At 39.9% G+C, this 26,665-nt stretch overlaps 1 protein-coding gene across 1 annotated transcript; it reads left to right on the forward strand.

Moving 5' to 3' along the window:
• nsfb (N-ethylmaleimide-sensitive factor b) lies at positions 1-26,368 on the forward strand. Its single transcript, XM_072668002.1, has 22 exons — positions 1-81; positions 2,061-2,146; positions 3,444-3,543; positions 5,398-5,437; positions 5,815-5,981; positions 6,127-6,234; positions 6,950-7,025; positions 7,457-7,612; positions 10,737-10,936; positions 12,776-12,941; positions 13,085-13,159; positions 14,044-14,231; positions 15,955-16,050; positions 16,219-16,375; positions 17,298-17,431; positions 17,528-17,594; positions 17,949-18,028; positions 19,245-19,379; positions 19,963-20,076; positions 24,765-24,820; positions 24,940-25,014; positions 26,110-26,368. Exons 1-21 carry the CDS (start codon positions 70-72, stop codon positions 24,968-24,970), a joined length of 2,244 nt encoding a protein of 747 aa, XP_072524103.1. The 5' UTR covers positions 1-69; the 3' UTR covers positions 24,971-25,014; positions 26,110-26,368.
• The last annotated feature ends 297 nt before the right edge of the window (positions 26,369-26,665 follow it).

Below are 26,665 nucleotides of genomic sequence, written 5' to 3' on the forward strand. Positions count from 1 at the left end.
CTCCCTGTGTGTGTGTGTGTGTGTCTGTGTGTGTGTGGAAGTGCTGGGGATCAGCAGAAACACGCAAATATGGCTGGCTGGGTGGGTACACTTTTACCATTTCAGTTCTGTCTCTTCTTTCAGCCACGTCTTTACAGAGCAGCCCGGTCAGGTGGAGGGGTTAGCTGCAGTTAGCTCCGTTAGCAGCTCCATTCACATCTGCGTCAGGAAGCCGGAAGGCGAACAGCGCTGTGGTCTTATGACCGCCTCTGTTTAGCTGATTGCACCTCAGTTCTGGGTTTGACAGGACTGGAATAGCCGCTAGTGTTTCGTCGACCTTATGAGACCCTGATCTGGACCGCAGTAAGATCGTGTGGTTAAGTGAGGACAGGACCACAGCCTGCATTAGGGCAGTGAGGGCACTGTCCCTCTACAGCTCAGTGGAAGCAGCAGCAGCAGCAGCAGCAGCAGCACTTGCACTGTTTTAAGGGGTTATAATTTATCCTGTTAAACATCCCACTATGAAAAGCAGGTTTTATTTTGGAAATTTAACACGTTATCATCATCATCATTAATGTGTATTAGCCAAAACGGGAAGTTGGAGGTATCCAGGGCTGCAGTAATGCAGTTTACAGTAGTTAGCTGTATGTATGTATGTATGTGTGTGTGTGTGTGTGTGTGTATATATATATATATACACACACATATACATACACACACACATATATATATATACATATGTGTGTGTGTGTATGTGTGTGTGTGTATGTGTATGTATATGTTTAATAAATCATAATCTAGAATTAATAATCTATTCTAAAAGGTATTTTAGTTTAAAGGTTCAGATTCACATTGACTTAAAGACTAATGTATATATTTAAATGAGCTCTGTTTTAATTAGTTGTTTTCTTGTATTTGTTGTTTTCTTGTCCCCTCTTGAAAAAGTAATCTGGGCTGAAAAACTCCTCTAACTCCTTCAACATGAAAGCCTAAGCTGCTGCTATCTGAACTAAGACTATGGAAATGTGCAGTTTTTCATTAAAATCTGGCAGCTTGGTGTAGTTTAGCCAGCTACAACACCACTGTCCCTGCAGCAGATTGATTCAGAAAAATCACTCTGGAAAAGAACGTCAGCCAATGTCTTTTATCTAAACATAATGTGATGAAAATAATACCTTTCTTGATATGGGCACTTCAATCCTGTGAAAGAACTTCCTGATCTTAGGGCCCTCTTTTATAGCTATAGTCTTAGTATGTTTGCTGGGATTAATCCCAACAGAGTGTTTTATTCATAAAGCCCCCCTGCCCCCTTCCCTTACTGCTGGGTTATAGGCAGGTCGACTCATCACATTCGGGCTGTTCAGCTCACACCCCCAGTATCACTAGAGCCTAAATAATCTTTATAGTGAATGCTGCAGGGTCCATAACATCCTTTGTCACATAAAATATATTATCATGCAGTTTAGTTTAACCTGGTAGTGTAAGGGTATGGGAACTTCAGCATAAAAGAATCAGGGGACTGGATGTTAAACTTGTGGCTTTATTCATACATGGGTATGGCTTAGATGATCAACACTCTGTATAAATCAGTAATCTGGACTACGAATGCATAGACTTTTAAGGTTTAGCAAGTGTGAAAGAAGATGAAGGGGGAAAGAGATGAGAGTAGGGTGAAAATGGTAATTTTATAAGGGGAAATGGAATTATACAGGAATTAGATTAACATATGTATGTTCCAAATATATATATTCCAAAGTTTTGGGTATATATATTCCAAAGTTTCCAAAGATTATATATAACTTTCCAACTATAAACAAAAGTACGAAAAGAATTATAACAAAAGTATTACTAATCACTAATATTACATAATATTAAAGATATGTGTTTATCTATGCTAGTTAAGCAATGAACTCTACTGGTACACTCTGCTGTCCTGTAGTGGAAGGTCTAGATCTGTGTTCCAATGTGGCTGATTTGGTGTATTGTATTGTCCAGTAAATTATCAAATCAAAAGATGAACATTGCGAGTGATTGAGGTCTAATTTTGTTTTTGTGTTCTTGTTTTCTTTCCCACCTGGAAGACCATGCAAGCAGCGCGATGTCCGACAGATGACCTGTCACTGACTAACTGTGTGGTGGCAAATGAGAAGGACCTAAAGTCCGGCCAGTGAGTATTTAATGATATGTGCTAAGATTACGTATTCATATTCATATGAATATTGTTTTTCAGCACCAGACATGATTAACTGTGCTGTGAAAAGGTGTTTTTTTGCGAATTATACAACCTCAACTGACAAAAACCACCGCAGAGCTTCTAGAGCTTTGCTGAAAAGAAGTGAAAGCCAAATATGCCAAATATATATAGAAGTTATTATAAATTGATCTATAAATTATACATTGATTATAACTGTTAAATTCCTATACATTAGGAACATTGGTGAATCTTCACCAGGAGCAGATAGTCTTTCAAACAAAGGTACCAAGAGAAGAACCAAGGCACTGAAGTAGAGCTGGGCAATATGACAATATTTGATCGTATTGTGATATATTTTGTTATTGTGATAACAAAAACAGATGCTTTTCTAAGTCTGTTAGTGCTTAATAAACACTGATCAGCTGCAGGTTTTATTACAAAGTGTAATTAGTCTGGTTTAATTAGATGGAATGCAGGAGATGTTGAATAAAAATCACTGTACTCAGTACGGGAGAGTCTCTGAATAGTAGTTTTCAAGAATCTGTCGCTACTGCTGTGATTACATATATTGTGATAAATATTGTGATCTAGTATTTTTACCATATCGCCCAGCCCTACACTGAAAGTCTCTCTAGCCTCAACTGAGACCAATGTTTGTTACTCCTCCACAGTAGGAAAGGGACTGGACAAGTGGATTGTGGCATTCAGTTAGACCTGGAGAAGTTCCTATTATTAAAGAAACCATGTATTCTGTTCTTTATCAGAACATTCTTAAGTATACCGTCTGTTCTTCTGCCAGTGAGCTGAGGCTAAAACCATATGTAAGACAAGCAAAGCCTCATCTGAATGTCTGAAAAGAAACTAAATGAATATTTTGGATTGACCTAGTCCAAAGGCTTTGTGTCAAGACCTCAGACAAGTTGTTAGCCACTCTGCAGATGTGAGTGGTCTCAAATTCCTCTGCAACAATGTGACTCTGAAGTTACAGGACATGTAGGGTTGTGCTGCTAAAGGTCATGCAACAAGTTTTTAAACTTTTTTTACACATGGGAATGACATGTTATGTAACTTAATAAATAACTAAATAACTTAAAAATAGTAATAATAGTAATATGTGTTTTGTGTTTAATAAGCTTCTGTTTGTAAACATTAGGCTAAATTGTATTAAAAAACTAAAATCATTTATTAATCATTAATCATACATTATTATCAAATGTACAGTAATATGTCAAGTCAGGAAGGGGGCAAACAGTACTTTCTTATTTTCCAGGCATGTGATGATCAGGACCACACCTACTCATAAGTATGTGTTCACTGTGAAGACACATCCGAGCGTGGTACCTGGAACGATTGCCTTCAGTTTGCCTCAGGTATTATAACTTTCACCCGTCTTATTTGGTCAGCCTTCTTATTAACTGTTACTGCACGTGTCCCTGCCTATACCTAACCCTTTGACATTTATTGTTTCCAGAATTTTATCTTTATTTAATAATATAATTAATACCATTAAACTGACTGACTAAATTTAAGCTCTGGCTATTCTGTCCTGTGTGCTGTTGGGTCTGCAGGATTAGAGGATTAGACTAATGTAGAAATTGCTTCCTGTCTTAATGTCAGTTTCTTGTTTTCCTCTTTTTCTGCCATTTTTTTATGCGGCATGCTTCTGTTATCTTACTGTCTGTCACTTTGCCCTGCCTCTGCTTCGTCTATAAACATGGCAGCAGCCAGGCCACTCAGGTACTGCAGTAACTTTCTCACACTGGCTCAGTTTTACAGCATGATGTTGCATTTTTGATTGACTAGAGTGATGCAAGTGGAGCCAAAATCTGATTAACCACAAAAAAAACTTGACTGTGTCAGGTATTATTGCTAAAACACTGCTTTTGGTATTGCTGTGCAATAGAGCCAGTTTTTCAGAGACAGTTATACGTATGTGTTTGTGTAGACTTGTGTACTTGTGTACATATATTAATGGTTTAGATCAGTGGCTTTCAACTTCAGTCCTGAGGATCCAGATCCCTTCACAAAAGCATCTATTCACTAGGGGTTTAAGAAAATATTGATATATCAAAGAATTGCAATATTATGGTTTGCAATACAGTATTGGTTTTTAATTAATAGTTCACATGTAGAGATTAGTGGCAGACAGTGGTTCATTGAGTGTTGTTTAAAACTCACACTTCAGATCACACTGTTACTTTTTTCTTAAAGTGTTATTTAAATAATCCACATTATTTTGCAGTATAATGAATCATAACTCCTGTACTGTGATATGTGACGTATCACCAGGTTTTTGACAATGCACGGCCCTACTACTCGCTCCACACATCAGATTTACTTGTCGGAAAGGGTGATTTATCCTAATGTGGGACATTTCTTGCATTTCAGACTATTTACAGAATATATACAGAATGTTTGGCAATATGAAGCAAATACGTTACATCCACACAGAGCACCCCTCTAAAATTGTCAGGGTGTGTCCTAAGCAAATCAGAATAGAAAATGCAGATATATTGCAGATATAGCACTCATACAAAAAATGATAGACATATCAGTGCCGAGTTGAGTATGGTACAATAGATGGTAAAAGGTTTAATTCATATCGTCAATATCACACAAAAACCTTGTATCTCCAATTTTGCCATTGCCTTTCAAAACATATTTCCTAAAGGGGACACTGGAAAAGTATGATTATTATTATACAAATCTACAGCATATATACAACGTTATTGTATTTTAGATTGAACAGACATATTATAAACACATCCTGATTAAAAAATAGCTGGTTTGTTTTATTTATGATAAATCTAACATTAGATTTGTATAAACGCTATGTCACTGACCTTTGGGTGGTCTTCACATGGGGTGCTTCCTTTTTGAAGATTGCACCACCCTAAGCTAAGATTGAATGTATAAGAAGTCATGTGATTTCAATCACATCACCAAAGCTTGTGTTAACCCATAGTTTTATTGACTTTGACTGGATAATATAAGGAAGACGCACACCCAGCAGTGTGTCCCACATTAGGCAATATCCCACATTATGGTAATTCAACCTATTGATTAAGCTCTGTATGGGCTGAATCAGGTGTGTTGGGCCAGGAAATATCCCATACTGGTAGCAGAGTTGTGGGTTCCCAGGACTAAAAAAAAAAAAACCTAGTTAAGGCCAAGACACATCCTAGTCATGTATAATGTAACTTTTTTTGATATTATTATTTCAGCGGAAATGGGCTGGTCTCTCACTCAATCAAGAAGTGCAAGGTAATGTGATGTGCATGTGATTCTACTATCTGCAATCTCTTGCAAACAAAGCTGACTTCTCTTTTAGACTAAATGTATAGTATTTCTCATTTGAAATGGTTAAAACATAAAAAGATATTAGTATGTTTTAAACCTGAACTCACATTAAACACTGTTCTAAAGCCATGGAGTCATCACTGTAGAAGCTTGATACTTTTTTGTGCCTGGGAGTATTTGAGCTGCTGCATTTCGGACTAACTGTGGTCAAAAAGGAGTGCAAAAAGCAGTGAATTACAGTAGTTCAAAAATGATGAAAAGAATCACACAAGTCAGCATGGCTTATGTCACGAGTCACTTAACGGAGTCTCTGCTCAATCTATATTTTCTCTTTCTTGCAGTGAGTGCCTACAATTTTGACACATCAAAGCAGTACGTGGGAACGATGACTCTAGAGGTAGACTTCCTGCAGAAGAAGAATGCGGACAGCAACCCTTACGACACTGACAAGATGTCTATTGAGTTCATCCAGTTCTTCAATGCTCAGGCCTTTTGTGTGGGCCAGCAGGTAAAGTGGAATAGCATCTGCACTTGAGTGACATTGAATCTTTAATTCTTGGAGTAAAAAGCAGTGACAGTAATACTGGCTGGCTAGAAGTCTGCACAGTACATGTGACCCACACCTGTTCTTTCTTGATTTCATTGTCCTGCAGTTTGTGTTCAGCTACTGTGAGAAGCTCTTTTTATTAGTCATTAAAGACATTGAAGTGATGGACACCAGCATTCTGAGGGGGGAGCAGAGCCCCAAAAAGAAAAACAAGGTACGCCTCGATACTAATCACTCAACTTCTCTATTTCTCTTCTCTAATTTATTAGACCACAATAGGGCCCATGAGAAACAGTATCTACTCTGACCTTGTTGTATTTGAAAGGTCCCTTATGTCTTTATATTAAGCTGCAAATCAAGCACCAATAAAGCATAGTCCATGCTGATACTTTTGACCATAGAGACATGCGATGGCATCAGAGTCATTTGAGTGTCAGCAGGCAGTTATTTGTGTGTTTGCCTCATTGTTTAGTGTTTGCTGTAAAATTGAGGGTGATGAGTTTTTAGCTTTTAGGTTTTTAGGGGTTAAACTGAGAATGACTCTTATTTATTGTGCTTTGGAAGAGCAGAACAGTTGGTTGCCTCTTGGCTACTGTGCTAAAATGTCTGCATCGTTGATTTTACTGCAGTTTAGATTATTTGTGCATGCATCTGCGTCAACCAATATGTACATGAAAGAAAATTGACCCAGTGCATATTTTTTTTATTTATGCATAAATTATGTGTTCTTGCCCATCCTTTCCATTTGAACATACTATAAGCATGTATAGTATGCACTATATAAGGTGTTTTAAGCAAGTGTGAATGTGACTCTAGTGAGTCCTGTCCACATTTCGGACACTTCAGTAAATAGGAGTTATTGGCTTAATGGGATGTAAGGTTAAGAGAAGGTCTGTTTTACTCCTCTTGTTGTCTTTTCCTCTCTGCAGATTGACATTGGGTTGTTGCATGGCAACAGTCAGGTGATTTTCGAAAAAGCAGAAAGCTCTTCAATCAACCTGGTCGGTTAGTGTTTACCCTGCAAACACACTGCAAAGCGTGCACACAAACATCCAGATTTTCAAAACCTCCCTTTCCTTCTTGACTGAGTTATGACATTGCTTTTTCCCAGTGAAGACTGCTGACCTAAGCAAAGCACATCGGCCTAGACAAAGCACATCTGCGTTCTGGCCCTTTTTTTCATTTTTTTTTCAGAAGTATAGCAGCCAGTTATGTATCCCTTCTGTTGAATGAATTTTGTACTTTCCAAACTCTGCCACAAGATGGCAGTCCTAATACATATTTTTGTTTTGTCTTTTTTATTACAGCAAGTTATTTTTTTCCTCTGCACATGTAGCTTATAAAGTCTTGTTTTTAAAGAAATCTGTAGAGTTTATGATGAGCCAAGTGTTTTTTTTTTTATCTTAAAGTTCTGATTTTATTCCTGATATCCGCAGGTAAAGCTAAGACTAGGGGTACTCGACAGTCCATCATTAACCCAGACTGGAATTTCGAGCGCATGGGGATTGGAGGCCTGGACAAGGAGTTCTCTGACATCTTTCGCCGGGCCTTTGCTTCTCGGGTCTTTCCTCCAGATATAGTGGAGCAGATGGGTAAGGGATGTGAATCTCTCAGCAATTTGATGTGAAACAGTCAAATGACAGCAAATGCTCATATTTCAGAGATGTTTGTACAAAGTACTGGGATAAAGACAATAAAAACATTACACCAAGCTTTTTTACCTTGTATAAAATAAGAATTTTATTAGTATATGTCATTCATAATTAATATTTTAATATTGAAAGAATTTCCACCCTCAGACTGATACATGGTGTATTTTTTACTTTCATAGAAGTTATTTTTCTCTGTCACCTATTTCTTTCTCTCACTATAATGTCTAGATGTACATTTTTCAGTACAGTAAAAAAAGAGTGCCTGAATGTACACCTTTTGTTTATATATAATGTTAATATAAGATTTTGGATCATATTCATTAGCACGTTCATGAGGCTTGATGTTGCACAAAATTTAAGGTGTAGTTCACTGGTCCATTAATTTATTTGATTTTTGATATTCTAATTTAAAATTGAGTATTCAGAGCTTATACACTTCACAGATTGGTTAAATTAAAGATGCTTCAGCACAACGTTTTTATTGCATCTTTAACCACCTTTTAACAATTAATAATTGATTTATGAACTGATTTATTAATGGGAAATCAATTCATAATTGATTTTCAATTCATTTGAGCGTAGATGCATGTGTAGCCTAAGACACCTTCCCTGCCTGCCCACTTTACTCTAATGAGGTGCACCTAGATGCCTCACTGATGATGTTTTTTTACAAAAGATGATACATGAGAGATCCTCTGAGGAGGCCAAGGGGCATATCAGCGATAGATTTTTAGATTTCACCACTCTGTTTCAAATTCGTATCAAGTATTGAAATGGTTACACTTTTACTCCCTCGCTGTCTCGTTCTCACTCTGGCTTGTATTACATAAACAAATTCTTACAAGCACTCTCTCACTCTCCACAAATGCATATCTCTCTCTCCGCGTGTGTCTCTCTGGAACACACCGTATATCTCTCACTTTCTCTCGTTTCCTGGCCCGTGCTATGTATTTTTCTTTGACCACATCCTCCCTGTGTATGTGCTCAGAGAGACAGAGTTAAAGCATGCTGTGGCCAGTATGACTCATGCTCTTCTATGGCCGGTGGATGGGAGAACGGGGCTGGCCAAAGTAAACAGCGGCGTCTGAAACACTGAGCATCGCTGCAGTTCTCCTCTTAACCGTTAATGAGCATAGCGTGGAAGGAGGCAGGCAGTCACCCTTGTTATAAGCTGTAATCTTTTTTTTTTGTTTTTTTGTTTGTTTTTTTTGCTCTCATTTTGCAGCATAACCAGGTTTTTGTTCTACCTTTTCAATGCATCAGTACAGCTCTACAGTGCTTACCAGTGCTGTGATTGATTTGTGGTCAACAAAATCAAAGTCCTCCTTACACACACTTGTTTGGTCTTTTTCTGATGGTAGATGCAACTACTTTGACATCAGCTGTGGCAAGAGCTCTGTGTAGGGGTCCCATGATGACATTTTAGGATTGTTGGAGACTTGTTTGCTCATCTTGAGGTTTGATCTTGGGCTGAACTTGCTAGGACATAGTCATTATGGCAGTTACTTTAAATGTTCTCAGCTTGTACATGATTTAGCCGACAGTGCCACAGCTGATTTCTAATTGTTCTGAGATTTTTTTAAAAACCCTTAGACTATGACCTGAGGATCGCTGGTTCGAATCCCTGCCTGTTGTAGCCGGAGCCTGAGATGGCACAATTGGCCTTGCTCACTTCGGGTGGGTAAATGGCGCTCTCTCTCCTCCCACATCCCTTTAGTGTGATGCTGCCAGCGTGGGCATCTGCTAGCCTATGTGTCTATCTGCGCATGTGTTGAGAGCATCACATGTGATAGGGTAGAGAGAACTAATGTGTGGGCTGGATGATCTAAAATTTGGTTGCAACCTTCTTTCTGAAGACCTCAGAGACCTCTTTGGATCTGGCCATGGTGATACCACTCACTTCAACAGTCAAAAGATAGCCAAACTAAATTCCTGAGGTTTCTGTAAGACGGGCTCCTCCAGAAACCTCTCGAACCATGTTGTAATCATCTGCAACTGATGCTCTGCACCTGATTCTAATTTTAGGCATTTTAAGTAGTAATACTTGTGGGGGTGTCCTAACTTTTCCCCACAAGAATATAACATTTAGATTAACTACATTTTGTAAAGGTATATTTGTTTAATTTTAATTTGTTAAAAAAAAAAATGTCATGGGGTGTTTTTATTTTTTCACATGACGTGGCTTCACGATGCTACCTTGATAATTAGTGTACACGTGTACACTGACGTTCACATTCTGAGAAGTTCCCATCTCATATGTCTCGCATCTCCTCTTACAAATCACAAACCCTAAAGGGCATCATGCTACCACACACCAAGTGACGTTCTCTGTGTGAGTGTGTGTGTATATGTGTGATGACCTTTGTGAGCTGTTATGGCTGTGGGAGTTGGCCCCTGGCTCTGGCAGCTGCCTACTCTAATGAGATGGCGGGCCCTGATAGCACAAAGGTGAGCTCCTAATTGGGGTGTGTTAGGGAGTCCAGGTGCTGAGAGAGTGTGTATGTGTGTGTGGAGGGGGGGGGTTGTCATGGTGCATCTGGGAGGAGTACTGAGGACCTGCATGAGAATGCTTAGTTTCAGTTAAAACTCCCCATCACCCAAAAGGTCAGCAAGTGAGGGATGTAGGCAGTGGCGTCCAGCAGAACCTGCTGTGCTGCCCTTGCTAAAGCAGTGTCTGTCAGCAGGTGTAAATGGCTGTGCTGATTCTCATCTCTGGCCTGGTGCTTATCTGCAGCCTGCCTGCTCTCTGCAAATGGCAGCTAGCAGCTGCCAACGGCCAGAAACAGGCCACTGTCTGCAGATCAGCTTGGCCTCAATCAATGCAGCCCCCCTCCCCTCCCACCACACACACGCGCACACACACACACGCACACACATTCTTGTGAAAACATTTGTATGTGAAAGTTGGCCCACTGATTTGGTCTGTCAAACTAAATGGGCCCCCAGTCAAACCTGACATTTCTTTAATGGTGTATTTTCCAGTCGGATTTCACTCAGTGCAGGTGGCTATTTTCCAGACTGTCCAGAGTCAGCATTCCCTCTCTCACTTTTATTCTCCACACAGGCTGTAAGCATGTTAAAGGCATCCTGCTGTTCGGTCCTCCTGGCTGTGGAAAGACGCTGATGGCCCGTCAGATTGGGAAGATGCTTAATGCCAGAGAGCCAAAAGTGGTCAACGGCCCTGAGATCCTCAACAAGTATGTGGGAGAATCGGAGGCCAACATCAGGAAACTGTTTGCTGATGCGGAGGATGAGCAGAAGCGGGTGAGAGAGCGTACTCAGAAAAGCCTGTGCCTGCACATCCATACATTCTTAGGCCATATTTACACAGCCATGCTTGCTTTTGTTGTGAGCGGAGATCAGCGTAAGAGGGAAAACTAACTTAAAGGTGTCCTGGAAAGGAAAACATTAGTTATATTCTGGTTAAGAATTGAGAGTTTAGTACATAAAAGTGACATACAGTGAGCCTTAAACAATGTTGTCTCTTCATCGAAGAGAAAAACAGAGTTATATGAGACATGAGTCTTGAGTCAGTCTTGACTCTTTTTATTTAGGCCCCCAAAATTGACTTAAACCCAGCCCACTGGTGAAAGCTCTACTAGTCATAGTCAAGGCTGGTAAACTGGTAAAATCCACCAACAATTTCAGAAGAACATGTTGAGACTCTTAACTATTTATTGCGAAACTGGTGAGCTTGAATCCAGAGCCAGGGCGCTTTGCCATCAACGGCTGGAGCTGGGGACCTTCGCATGTATCTGAGAAGAAATGTTAAGTCCTTACCCTTCTGGTATCGGGAGCATTGCTAGTACTAGGGGGAGGTATGAATGAGTGAGTCAGTTGGCAGTACGGAATTGGGAGAAAAAGGGGAAAACAAGTGATGCGTGACAAAGAGAAAGGGAAGATTCAGTTACACAATAGAAAACTAGTTCAGAGCCCACCATTAAAGATAAAACAAGGATTTTTCATTATGAGGCAAAATAACAGGGTTATAAATAGGCATGTAAAACATCTGGACACTTTTCTCCCCAACCAAAGTAACACACTTACTGTTTATACATTAGAGAGCCATTTAAAATACTCAATAAAAATCCTACCAACATTGTTTCCTAGTAGCAGATTCATAGATATGTTGGGCTACCACAATTCTGATGCATTTCCAAGTGCTGTTGTCTGCTCGTTGAAATCAGTGGCAAGCTGTGTGTTTTTGACACAAACAAAAACGCCCATAGGAACGCTGCCTTTTTACATTTAAAAGCTTTTAAAATACATATATTTCCAAAGTTTTCCAATTTTAACAAGTGATCAAACCTCAGTGGCCAGGCTACCAGCCGTATTCATTGTCTGTCACATACATACTTAGGACTTCTACATTTACAGAAGTTACAGAAATTGCTCTCACCCACTGAATGTTTTAGGCCTTTACATCATCTAGTAGTTTAGTCACATCTAGTAGTTTAGTCACATTTAAAATTTGTTGATCTGATCTTTATGATGTCTTTCTCCCTACAATCATGGACACTTCTCTCATTTATGCTTTTGAAGCCTTCCGGTAAAACAGTCTGGAACTGTTGAGTATTGCTGTGGTTGTGGGTTGATAGACTCCTGGGTCGGGGCAGTAAGGGCAGGGATACAGACTGGATGAGTGTGTGTGACAGTGACTGGCTCACTCCTCACCTCCTAATGAGAGTGTGTGCTATCTCTGTGCCCTCACCCAGAGTCGCGGGAGGCCACACTGAGCCCCTGACCTCCCCACACTCGACACAAGCCTGCATCTGTGTGAAATGTTAAGACTCATCTACAGCCTCAGATGAAACAGATAAAGCTTAATTGTGGGTGCTAGTGTTGGTGCTTTAGCTTAGCACTAGCACGACCATAGACAGTCCAGGAAGGATTAGTAGAGATACCTGGGACTGACCTGTGGCACAGGTTTTAGTTCCACTGTCAGTTGCTCTGAAATTGATGCTCTGAAATTACAGTGCAGTTTCTCAGTATAGGTTGATGCCGATACACCAGTATGTAGGAAACTAATCATTTTTTTACTCGGTGCGCATTGGAGTGTGTATTTATGTGTGTTGCTAATGTTTTTTTTTTCTTTTTCTGAAGTTGGGAGTCAATAGCGGACTACATATCATAATTTTCGATGAGATTGATGCCATTTGTAAGCAGCGAGGGAGCATGGCGGGCAGCACTGGTGTTCATGACACAGTGGTCAACCAGTTACTCTCTAAGATTGATGGTGTGGAGCAGCTCAACAATATCCTGGTTATAGGTAGGCACTTCCTGTTTGCTTAGAGGATGAAGGGTGTATTTTAGCCGTTTGTGGAGTGTCAAATGTCTTTAAATTTTTAGTTTGACATGGTTTGGTGATTTTTTTTTTTTTCTTTTTCTTTTCCTTCTCAATGAATTATTTAGGTATGACTAATAGACCTGACCTGATAGATGAAGCTCTCTTGAGGCCTGGACGACTGGAGGTCAAGATGGAGATTGGTAAGATCTGTGGTTGCTTTTAGGGTGGAACTTCTGTTTCTGTGCAGCACATTTTTGACACGTTTCAGATCATTAGTTAAAAGAGCCTGTTGTAATAAATTACATCACATTAGATCAAAATATCGTTGCTGTTCAATGAAAAACGCGTATCTCCAAAATGATGACATTACAGGAGAAGGCAAAAATGGTCATAACTTTGAATGGAAGTCAATGTAAAATAAGAGTTCATTCCAAGTAATTTATCAACGATTATTTACACAGTGTACAGGGTTCAAATGATGGAAAAGACCAAAATCTTTTTTTTTTATTGGAATGCAGCTTCACTGAGCGTATTGTGGATATCATTAGTACCTAAAGATCACTAAACAACTGTGTGTTTCATTACGAAGACATGTAAAATATACACGTATCATTTGTCTTGAATGTTTTAGACATGGCACTACTGGTTCTTTTGTCTGTTCTAATTCTAAAACTTCAGAACAACTGAATATTGTGAATATTTTGCAAATATCTTGAGTTACATTTACATTTACATTTATGGCATTTAGCTGAGACTCTTATCCAGAGCGACTTACAAGGTTACTCGTATTACAGAAGCGGGCCAATGTAGTGTTAGGAGTCTTGCCCAAGGACTCTTATTGGTGTAGCGCATAATAGTCACCGAGACTGGGAATCAAACCCCAGTCTCCCACATGGTGAGGTAGCTCACAAGCAGGTAGTGGTATTATCTGTTGCGCCACACCAACCACCGAGTTACTCTGATGTTATATATTTGGTATGTCCCTCATTACGTGCTTGGTAATCAGGGATCTGAATTCACAAGGTGTAAATAACCCCTGAAAACCATTGTGACCCACATAAACACATTGTTCTCTGTTCTTTAGGTTTACCGGATGAGTCGGGCCGCGTTCAGATCCTGAACATTCACACTGCCAAGATGAGGCAGTCGAGCATGCTGGCCTCAGATGTGGACGTTAAGGAGCTGGCTGTGGAGACTAAGAACTACAGTGGAGCAGAGTTAGAAGGGCTGGTGCGAGCAGCTCAGTCCACTGCCATGAATCGTCACATCAAGGTCAGAGGGCCTCCTGGTCTTACTTCAGTTTATTCCAATTTGAAAACATACATTTATCCCCATAGTTCTGTAGGGCAGCGGTTACCAACCTTAGAGATGTAACTTCCTGCAGTGTTCAAACAAACAGATGTCTTCAGAAACCTTGTAAGGGATAGATCTTCATGAACAGGGTGCTCCAGCTTTTTCCCTTTGAATTGAGCAATTCCCTGAATTTCCAGTAGAAATTCACAATCCAGTAGATACAAGCAATGCTTACCTTCCAAGGAGTACATTATGGAAGGATCTGCCTGAGGCAAATGTGCCAAGATTGCACCTATCCCATTTTAGTATAGTATTTATCACCAGCCATAATGCAAATTAACACTACAACAGTTGGTGGTAATGCTATTGAAGGTGTGCTGTGTCCCTGCTTTATAGAGATAGAAATAATGACCTTTTAAGTGTTTTTCTTTGGAGAAGACAAGTGAATCTTTGTTAAACTATTCGTTGGCCTAACACATATATATATATATATATATATATATATATATATATATATTCCTTTTTTTATTTTATTTTTTTGTTTATTGATTTAACATGGGTCTTGTGTATCTATTTCTTCTATTTCTTTCTGTGGTTTGGAAGACCACATTTGAAAATACTGGGACTTAGCTTATGGAGCTAGTTTATGATTTCAACGCAGTCGCACAGAGAATACACAGTACACACTATTAGGGTCTGTTCAAAATCAGTGAAAAAAAAACCTGGGTTAGCCTTATTTATTTTTTGGGTTTGTTTGACTTGCTTTTTCCCCCCATTGTACCAAACTCATACTGTACCAGGAGTTTCAAACTGTGGTGTGAACCAAAGCAGCACTTGCGTGTTCTGTTACACCCCTACCACCCAGTATTCTGCCTGGACATTACAGGTGAAAAGGCAGTAATAAGCTGGTTTGCACCATAGTTCCCATTAACAAAGTTAAAAAAGTGCTTTCTCATAACTGCTCTGACTAACCACTCACCGTACCACTGATGAATTCCTTGTTTGAAAGTCTGACATCATCTGGAGATATTAGAAGATGTTTAAATGCAGTCAGTCTTAACGAACATGGGCAGGATTGTAACATGACTATATGGTCCGTTGGTTGTTGTAAAGCTGGAGGAATCATTGTTGTGTTAGAAATACTAGCACGGTTAATAGTATGTATGATATTATGTATGATGCAACACATTCCACTATTGAAATCGACACCCTCGCTCTCCCTTCTGTCATTTTCTCTTTGTTTTTTCCATGTTTTCCCTTTTCTCTTTGTCTCTTGTTGGGGTGTTTAGCATTGCACACTCTGAACACCCTGAATGGAATTCTGGGTCTGGCACTTTACAGAGATTGTGTAGGACTTGAGTTTTCATTTATTCAGGTGTGGTATATCTGGCACAGGCTGTCACACACGCTACTATAGTAAGGTGTGTGTGTGTAAGAGGGAGAGGGAGAGGGAGAGAGAAGTGACTTGGCCTATTCACTCGTGTCCGATATTTGATGGTGTTGAAACATATTGACAAGAGCTTATACAGGTGGGGAGGCATTAACTCTCTCCCTCACTGACCTTTCTTTATCATGTTAGGGATGAGTAATGTGTGTGTGTGTGTGTGTGTGTGTGTGTGTGTGTGTGTGTGTGTGTGTGTGTGTGTGTGTGTGTGTGTGTGTGTGTGTGTGTGTGTGTGTGTGTGTGTGTGTGTGTGTGTAGGCCAGTACTCAGGTGGAGGTGGACACTGAAAAGGCCCAGACGCTGCAGGTCAGCCGAACTGATTTCTGGGCAGCGCTGAATAATGACATCAAACCTGTGAGTTTGCTTTCCACTACTATATTCAGTCACTCAATATATCACAAAATATTTTATATAATAATTCTTTCCACAGTGATGTTTGATGACTGACTGTGATTAATTAAAATGCAGTCATTCATTTCCAACCAAAGAGTTTGTAGTCACGGTCATATTTTCTGTGCTCAGGCCTTTGGCACCAATCAGGAAGACTACTCCAGTTACATCCTGAATGGCATAGTGAAGTGGAGTAACACTGTGACAGAGATACTGGAAAACGGAGAACTGCTGGTGCAGCAGACTAAAAACAGTGAACGCACACCACTAGTAACTGTGTTACTGGAGGGTAGGTGTCACACATACAGAAACATACTCACAATTACCATTTGGGTTTTAAAAAGGTCAAACTAAACATATGGCGTTTGCACACAGACTCCAAAATTTATAGACCAACAAAAACATGTCAAGATTTGAAACATGCACATTAACACTGATACTGTCTTTCCCTCAGAGTCTGTAGTTTCTCTAATAGTCGGTTCCCTCGTTTTAATTCTCAGTGCTGTAAGCGCAGTTTCAGACAGTGCCGTACACACACCCCTGCTTCAGGTTGCTGGAATTCAATATTTTTTATACATTTTGTTTCCATCAGCAGAGTGGGCTGTTTTTTTTTTAATGTTTTTCCATGTTCCATCTCTCTGTCCACATGAAAATGCAAAAATGACTTAAATGTTTATATGAGCATGCCAGACCAGCAGGGGGCTCTAATACACAGTTAGAGGTCTAAGTCCTTAAGAAGCAAGCATAATGTCCTAAACAGATCTAAATACACCACAAAGATGAAGCACTGTTATGCTACAGTGTAATGAGAAAGTAAAGCCAATAAAATCAACACTGAGGTATCGGATAATGCATTAGCATGCACTGTGCTTATGCATACAGAATGGAAATTTGTAGCTGAATTTGTAGCTGTTATCAATACAGTAAATTTCCAACTCACTCTCGCACACACATTTATATATACTGTATATATACATACACACAGGGAATGACCAAACAGACTACTTGTTGTACAGAGACATAGATAGAAAGTCATTTTTACAAGTAAGACTACTACTAGTGACCGTGCTACTGGAAAATAGGCCTTATACACACACCTCCTCCCCCTCACAGAACATTGCCATAACCGCACAAATGGGTAAAGCGCTACTGCACCAATATTCACATACACAGTGAAGAGCATAAACACAACAGAATTGCTACTCCTGCAGGGCCACCTCACAGTGGCAAGACAGCGCTGGCAGCTAAAATCGCAGAGGACTCACAGTTCCCCTTCATCAAAATTTGCTCTCCAGACAAGATGATTGGCTTCTCAGAGATCGCCAAGTGCCAAGCCATCAAGAAGGTGACAAAACCTGAGGATAACACCCTTTAACATATGTAAGTTACAGTTTTTGCCTGGTCCACATGGCCTCACAGCTTTTTTCTTTTGCTTGCATAGATATTTGATGATGCCTACAAGTCTCAGCTGAGCTGTGTGGTGGTGGATGACATTGAGCGACTTTTGGGTGAGTCCCTGCACATAGTACCCCAGTTACTTAAATACTATACTTAAAAATACTTCACTTGCTTTTTGCCTGCTTTAGTACATATTAGAAGACAAACGCTTTGATAAATGGTTATTCCACTTCAGCTGTTGTAATGCTCAGACTAGTGCATTACAACCTGCAGTAATAGCTGGCTTAACAAGCCTATGTAAAATGCCTCATGTTGTTGATGTCTGTAAATTTTAAAAAATATTTGTAATGTACAGATAATTTCAGGCCATTGCTAGTGCAACAATTTCTCTGCTGTAATGACAGCGTTGTTATATTCTTGTTTGTGTGTATATAATCATAATTGTTGTCTTTTTTTCTCCACAGACTTTGTGCCTATCGGACCCCGCTTCTCAAACTCAGTTTTGCAAGCCCTACTGGTGCTGCTGAAGAAGACGCCACCTCGCGTAAGTACACACACACACCCCTACTGCTGTAGGACCAGCCCCTACAGACAGGGGGCAGCAGATGCTCTCCTCAGGACCATTGTGTTCTTTGCTTTGGATGCGCTGCCTCTGGTGGATGGTAGCACAGAAAGATGGATTTTAGCATTTGTTTTAGTTGCTGTTGTGCTTTACTTTAGTACTGCAGGACACGATTTGTAGGGTCAGTATAAGTGGTGACTTTTTGGGGTTTTTTTTGTTGAGGTTTCGTGTCATGTTGGTTATTAATGGTGGTTGTATTTGTCGAATTTTGGTTCACCCCTTGAACTTTCAGAGGCCTGTGTGTTGGCCCACACTTCAGTTTCTCACTCATAAGTTATGTATTTATAGTAGTTCATAGTATTTTCTAAATACTGTCTAATTTGGTGAAGTGGTATACATGTAGTTTCTGAATAGTTCAAGGGACATCCCAGAAGCTTGAGTTGTGTGTTGAAGGTTTTTCCATGGCGTGATTTCTGAGCAGCTCATAAGGTTGTGTTGTTCTGTTGTGGTAGAGCCGTTGGTGTTGTAGTTTCCTCCACACAGGCGGTGGTGTGTGTTGTTGGTATTTTGTTTGTGGTGTGCTGTTTTTGTGCTGCGGGGCTGAATGGCAGTGGGTCTGTTGCTCTGGACCGGGCCTGTGTGTGAGCTCAGCGGGGAGTCCACCATCAGGAGAGGCAGGAGTGAAAGGCCTTGTGAGAGAGTGGGGACCCTGGCAGGCCCGCCGCCTGTGTGGCACCTCATCTACATGCACTGGCACAAACCCCCGCGCCACAGGAGGGCGACCCATAATCCCCTCTGCTCGCTGGGGCCTCTGGGAATGGCCCACCTCCTCGCCCTCGCTGCATCTACAACTGGCCAGGAGCATGGCTTATGGGAACGTTCTGGAAAGCTCTGGAGCAAGAGAGTCGTGACTTGCTGTTCAGGGGGCCATCAGAGTCGCATCTTTGAGGACGCCCATGAATTTACCTGGACGACAGAGATAATGAAATGTGTTAAGGTGGTCTTTATCTTCAGATATGGGTTATGAAATATAATACTGGTAAGGGATGTAACTATCTGGCTTCACATCCATTCATTTCAATACAGTTCAGAAGGTCATGAAATCATATCCTTCACTACAGTTCAATTCAGTTGTGTTGGTTAAAATACGATTAGAATAATAAAAAGGTGTGTGTGTGTTTATGCTTTGTCTCTACAGGGTCGCAAGCTGCTGATTTTGGGCACCACCAGCCGTAAGGACGTGATGCAGGAGATGGGCATGTTGGACGCCTTTAGCACAACCATCCACATCCCTAACATCGCCAGAGGAGAGCATCTGATTGAGGCCCTGGAGGTCAGTGCGAACAGAGGGAGAAAATTTGGTGAAAAGGACAAAGGTCAATTAGACCTTAAGGTTCACCAGTTTTTAAGAATTTCACAAATTTGTACTTGTCCTGACATACCTCTGCGTGAAGATTAAGAACACAGTATGTTCTGAGATGATTGTATAATAGAAATATTATACAATCATCCGAAACAACAGATAACACACACCGGTGCTGAATCAACATCAGGCTAGGAGTGATGTAGGGAGGAAATGCAATCAACCTACCCCAGAGAGAGCAAGGCCAATTGTGCTCTCTCTGACCCCAGCTGCTGATGCCAAGCAGTATGACCTTGGATTTTAACTACCAATCCTTGTAGCACCATTTTAAGCCTGTATGACAAATATGTTCATAAAGCCCTGTGGTCAATTAAAATGACATTTTGATACATAAAATTATTACTGTTCTATAATTGGTAATGTATAATAACCTTAAAACTAATGCATATAAACTCAAACCCATTCTGAGTGTTAACAGGAAGCATTTCTTCTTGAGTTTTTTATATTGTGTGTTTAACTGGGTTTGTTGCTTATGTTTCTGTGTCTATGAAAGCTGCTGGGAGGTTTCCAGGAAGATGAACGCACACAAATTGCTAAGCAAGTGAAAGGCAAAGGAGTGTGGCTCGGCATTAAGAAGCTTCAGATGCTCATCGAAATGTCCCTGCAGGTGAGAGTGAGAGAAAGAGTGAGAGAGAGATTGTGAGTGAGAGAGACTTTATCCTACTGTGTCTAGACGAGTCCTTGAGTCACAGCACTTGCCGTTAATCATGTGTGGTTTGAGTCACATATCAGTTTTAATTATTTTACGCCATGTGCCAAGTGATAATGAAAACAAGGCAGTCCAGATGTGATCTCTCTGGGGTAAAGCTTTCAACACATTCACGTAAACAAGGTTCCCTTATCTCTAATTCTTAGAACTCTGCAGCTTGCACACTTGGCTGCGGGTGTTCCTGTCTGACAGCTGTCCCTCTCTTTAGCATCCTATATGACACTATAGTGTCTACTTTTATGATTAAAGTAAGTGTGTCAGATTAACACTATTTTTTAGAGTAACAGAAGCTGTTATTACTAGCAGAATTATGCAAGAATTGGCATTGTTAGGGCTCCCCCTACAGTTGGGGAGTATAATTCACTTTTACTCCACTGTTGTAAATACAAATTGTTATTTGATTGCTTCCTTGTGGACGTGTTCTACTTGTTCATTTGGTAACAAGCTGAGAGATACAGAACTGGCATCTACAGATGCAGTAGAGTAGTATTACAGGATTTTACACAAATATGACTTGGGTTATTCAGAATGATTTAGTTCTGGTGAGAGGTCATAGTAGCAGTGTTCCAGCCGAGGTTGGCAATGATCAAGACACCATTTTCCCTATTAAAGTTTAAGGTCGGGTACAGAGGTCGGTATTTTTAAGGGGACCAACCGAATTATGTCGATACTACCGGGTACTGAATCATGTCAAATCAATCTGTGCCAAGTTTCGATTCAAGCATTCAAGTGTGGTAACATTTTTCAAGACTTGCTGGCCATGGAAACACTTCAAACCTGAGCAAACTCCTGGTCAAACACAAGATGTTTCTATTAACTGTAAAGTGTACCATGTTTGATGTCCTGAAAGACAAGGCCCTCACAACAACTGCTGCTAACGTTAGCAGCATGCCTCCATACTTGAGAATGTTACCAGTGCCTCCATACTTTTCCACAGGATATGACGAAATATTTACACACTTTGATTCGCACAGAATTTATATATATATATATATATATATATATATATATATATATATATAAATATAAATAAATAATGATAGTAATTTAATTTACATAATAATTTAATTGACTCTAACTATCTGCAACTAATATTACTATTCCCACCATTAACCATCATTACTTTGTATATTATATCAGCACACCTAAGCAGAAGAACGGTCTTGGTGGTTTGGTGAGTTTTATCAAAAATCTTTAGTTTGGACTCCCCTTTAAGTCCTGGTTTATTTAAGGTTTATTCTTGCAGTTCCAGCCAGAGTTTTTAGCTTTTGTTGATCTCCTTTTACTGATTTTTGTAAAACGCCAGTAAAAAAGCGCTATGCAAAAAAAAAAAAAAAAAAAAAAAAAAACATGATTAAATTTTTACTAATAAACGAGACCTGTAAACGAGACAGAATCTTTACTGAGGTGGGATCTGTTAAAATGACTGACATGGTTGCGATCAGATGGAACTAAAATAACTGATAATTACATTATTCCACCATGTAAAACTAATTCTATCCAAATGGAGCTTAGGATGTGTACAACTAACGAGGGAAGCAGAGTAAAGACTTTTAACATCGATAACCACACACATTGAGAGTACATCACTCAGACTACTATAGTATCAGAACACAGCAAAACTAGCGATCAGTATTTGATTTGAAATGAGTGAAGCTGCAATTTTAAGGACACAATTGCTACATAACGTTGCTTTTAGGCAATGGTGTTATAATGCATGTTTTTATTTCCTAATGTTAGGTGTAGCCACACCATGTAATTGCGCTGTAGGCTTCTCGGAAAAGAGGCCTTTCACGCCTTTCAGCCCAAATGCCTTACAACACCTTGCATCAATTTCTCTCTTGCTCTGATGAGCTTTTAATAAAATTCAACAATTTAAAAAAAGCTCTGATTTAGTGTTCCTTATTACAGCAGCTGCACTCTTTCTGCAAGAGTGTGTGTGGGTGTGTGTGCCATTGCATCTCTGTTGCTAAGTGCATTGCTTAAACACTAGGTAGTTTTACTAAAGTAGTTTTAATGGTGTTTGGTAGTTCGAGTCCTGTCTGCTTGCTGTAGTTGATTGGGAGTTGTAGTCTTGTTTGTGGTGTAGTAGAGTGGCAGTTGTAGTGTTGTTTATGAGTTGTAGTTCTGTTTGTGCTGGATGCTCAGTGGTAATTGCTGTGGTATGTCCCCCCCTTACCCTCCCAGAGAAGTATGAAGCTAAGTCTGCCGAGACATGCTGCACGCAGCCGTGCTGCTCCGACGTGACAGCCCTCCCAGATTTAGTCTCTTTTCACCTCTTTTCCTCCCATTCCCTCCCTTTTTCTTCAACAGTTTTTGCTTCTGACTCCAACAGCCACAGGCAATGTGGAAGATAAGTTATGGCATACACAGGCATAAATTTTCCTGACGAATCCCCTCCCCGTGCAGAATTCACCTCTGCTGCCATGATCACATGAGCTCTTAATGCTCCTCAATCACCTGCTCATGACATTCTTGAGTCTGTAGGAAATCTGTATGGTGATGGTGTCCACGTATGACTCCAGATATACTCCTTAAAGCGATGGAGTGGTGAGAAATCAAATTTACACTATTTACCCCTGAAGCCAAATGTAATCTATCAGCCAAGACATGTTTGCTCTCTAAAGTTTACTTCTCTACTTGCAGTGTTGCTGTGAGGCTAATGTATGGAAGCATTAACCCCATCACTTGGTAATGTGCAAACTGCATGCTTAAAGGATCTCTCACTTGCCTTAAAGCATGTTGAGGATTTAATCAAGTCTGTTTTAGATGACTGTTCATTTGGCATACCGTTTAAAAATTCATCCTATGGTCTGCATTTCTTATATACCATTATGCAACAAAACAGCACAGAAGGAAATTTAGCTATGCGTAATTGAGACATGTCATAAACACCACAAATGTTTAGAACTAATTTGTGTTGCTAGTGACAGTAGGCTAGCATACATACATTTACTCCCCCAGGCTGTTTTTCACGTCCACCTGATTTAAAATAAACACATGCGCTACTCTGCAAACCAGCAGTTACAGTTAGTAGAGGTGAGGTCTCAACACAGACGGCTATGTGAGACACTTCAGCTACATCCCCACAAGGGTAGCTTTATCTAACCACTTGCTCTGCGCTGACGTCCCTAACTCACTCTACACACACTTGTACATGCTTACACCTGGACAGGGGTGCCAAACATTTTCTGAACACGCTACAATGTTGAGAAACTAAAAGCTTTCTGGGGTATAAATTGTGATTTTTACCCATTAATTTTATACAATATAAATATTGAATATACATTTCCGTTTAGGTCATGTGTATTAGTAGTGAAATAAGCCACTGTTAACCTATAAAGACAGGCTTACTCTTAGAAATAGGTTTTTATTTTAAAAATAAGTGAATTCATTGGTCAGTTTTTAAAGTCAGTACACTGTGATATGGATATTTGCCAAGAACCAAGGGAATTTTGACTGATAAAGAGCCATTTTAATACTTAAATATAAAAATTTCAATTGTGTAAATCTGTTTTTGTGGAACCAAGCAGATCCTATAGTACTTGATGTCTTCATTATTTACATAAAAAAATGAAAATGTATTAATATTGTATTCACTCTTACAAATAGAATAAGCTAAAACCTGTTCCAGTCTTGCAATGAATCAATAAAAAAATACAAAGATATACGAGAAAACCACCAGAAGCTTAACATTCATATTAGAATTAATACTTCAGTAGAAAAAGTAAAGATTTTACATGACTAAAACATCTCCAAAGTCTAGTATTATTAGTGTTATAGGAGTCTAGTATTATTTATAGTGATCATCCAACACCTGGTTTGGTAAATCAGAGCTTAAGGATGTTAAATTGAATGATTGAAATAGAACACATCCACGTGCTGGCTGCAGGCATGCAGGAGAAATCTGGACTCAAGCTTTTTTTCTTTAAACTTGCTCACAAGATCTCAACTACTTTCTTTAGAATGAGACTCCTTTTAATGTATTTATGTTTACCTGTATCTGTTCTAGTGGGATCTGGAGTTTTCACAAGCAAAACTCTTATGTGCTGAGAAATAAACTTGCTTTTTCCTTAAGCACAGCACTTGCTCAGTAGTATGGTAACATTTACAGTGCAAAGCCCGGCAACAGTCCAACCACTGTCCGGCCACAATTGGGGTACTGGAGCTAGAGGGCAATTTTGTCTGTGAATGTGCCCACCTTTCTGGACATTGTGAGAGTAAAGGAAGCCCCTTTTTGGCACTCTTTCGGTAAGGAGCAGATCTAGCCTAGATTTATCACCCGTCCTGCCACTTCCCCTTCTTAACACCCCCAGCCATTTAGTTACTCGCTCGCTCTCTCTCTCTCTCTCTCTCTCTCTCTCTCACACACATACACACACACTTCTCAATACCCCCCTAGCCTTTTACTAAGTGAACTTGATGGTTTTGTTTTGTTTTTTTGCTCCCTTTAGAAATTTCCAGGAAAGGGTGATACAAAGAATGTAGGCCGATGTCACTAAACTCCTTCTTACCCTCTTTCCTTTCTTTAGCATTCCCTCACATGCAGTTCCTCTCTCTTTGTGGTGTGTGTATATGTGTTTTAGATGCTCCCTGAATACAGAGTTAACAAGTTTTTGGGACTGCTGACAGAAGAGGGCGCGTAAGTTCTGTTGCATTTGATCCCTTCTCAGCTGGCCTAAAACACAGCTATGTCTGTTATTTCTGCCATTCAATTTCCATTCATTCTTTAGTTGATCTGCTGTTCGTTTTCTTCTCCAGGTTGGGTTCTGATAAGCATTTGGCCCTATAGACCCACAACGCTGGAGCGTGGCCACACGCTGATAGGCTTCCATGGTAAGAAGTCCTCCATGTTTTTAGTGATTTTGGTAATAGCAGACCTAGTCATTAAGACAGTCACTCATGTCATGTCTTTCTGACACCTGTGTCATCTTGATGTCTTAAGGACATGCTTGTCACCAGTAGTTCCAGCTGCTAGAATCAATAACTGTAGAAAACATGGACTGCGCCACGTCTCTCAAATGTGAATTAACCGCAGGTCTAGTGCCTATGCCGGTTGCAGTATGATATGTAGCTCTGTCCATTCCCATGTGTTTTCCAGTATCGAACAGTTTGTTTTCCCTGTGCTGATTTTAACACGTTTTATTGTCCCCCAGAAATCAGTTTGTAAAAAGCTATTCTGCTTTTTAAGAAGGTGGGGTTGCACTTAGGAATAAGGTGGGGATGCATTTAGGAATGAAGTATTTGATGGCCTTGGCTGGAAGAGACCGTCTACAGGACCTGTATCACGCCCTTTTTGTTCATTACATGGAGTAGCTCAGTTGTAGTGGAGCTTATAAACTGCACTTTTAATGTTAACCTGCTTCACTTACCGGACAAACTGGGTATCCAGGTGAAAAAAAATCCATAAGCCCAATGAAGGCGGTCTGAGGCGCTTGGTCTGGGAGAAGGGGGGCAGGTGTAGCTCCACCTCTGATCTCTACTGTGCAGACTTGGCTTGCAAATTTGCCAATATGGCGGATTGGTTTGGCTTTATTTCTAAAGATCTGAACCACAGCGTACATATCATTGACTGGAGTGCTTCAAAAAACTCATCTTTGTTTTTGGCTGTATTAAGCCATAGTTTTTTTTTTAAAAATCCACAATAATTTACTCTTTAGTCTTTTAAATTTAAGCAATGTCGTTTAGGGGGGTTTGTGATTTTACAGAAACTCAGATTTCTTAATAGTGTTAGGTTTATTAAATCTATGGTTTTGTTTGTTACTTAAACAACCAGTGAAGTGAAACACATCTTTCCAGCTGGAATAGGCAGTCAGTAATTTTATTAAAAGTATAATTACAATAGAGTCAGTCTCAATTTTATTTTTATGCTTAAATCCTGATGAATCGGTGGAATTCTGTATTTTCATGCTCATCTTTCATTCTTTTCAGCTATGTTGTATGCTGTGTGCTACTGTGGTGATGACCCCACCTTTCCGTCCTGTTCAACACTAATTGAGCACTGCACGAGGGGGCTGGCTCTGTATATAATCTTAGCAGTACACATTGTTATGATGTTAAATGCTGCCAGCCCTTCATGGGAACTGGATGGGTGCGTACATATGTATATGCTAATGCACATTACAAGCATGTGTATGAAGACCTACAGTGTATATGCATTGGCATTAAACATTCCTTCATGTCTTAATAACTCTCATGCTGTCTTTTGATTGAGTGCCTTCATGATTTTTGTAGGTTTTGTTTTTTTCTTTATTGACATTTCTGTTGATCTCTCTGACCCAGAGAGAGAAATCCATCTTCTTATTACAGTTTATGTTCTGTAAGCTGTTGATATATTGAGTGATCACTCACTGTTGTGCCTTCATGCATTAGAATACTTTTATACAGTCAGGTCCATAAATATTGACAAATGACACACCTTCTGTGCACCACATCGGTGGATGTGAAATCAATAATGCAGTGAAGATGTGTCTGAAGTGTAGTTTTT

Source organism: Salminus brasiliensis, chromosome 22, assembly GCF_030463535.1.
Source record: "Salminus brasiliensis chromosome 22, fSalBra1.hap2, whole genome shotgun sequence".
NCBI lineage: Eukaryota > Metazoa > Chordata > Actinopteri > Characiformes > Bryconidae > Salminus > Salminus brasiliensis.

Coding starts and splice junctions, on each gene's coding strand:
- nsfb (XM_072668002.1), top strand. Junction 6,235..6,949: donor GCCCCAAAAAGAAAAACAAG/GTACGCCTCGAT, acceptor TCCTCTCTGCAG/ATTGACATTGGGTTGTTGCA. Junction 14,232..15,954: donor CCATGAATCGTCACATCAAG/GTCAGAGGGCCT, acceptor GTGTGTGTGTAG/GCCAGTACTCAGGTGGAGGT.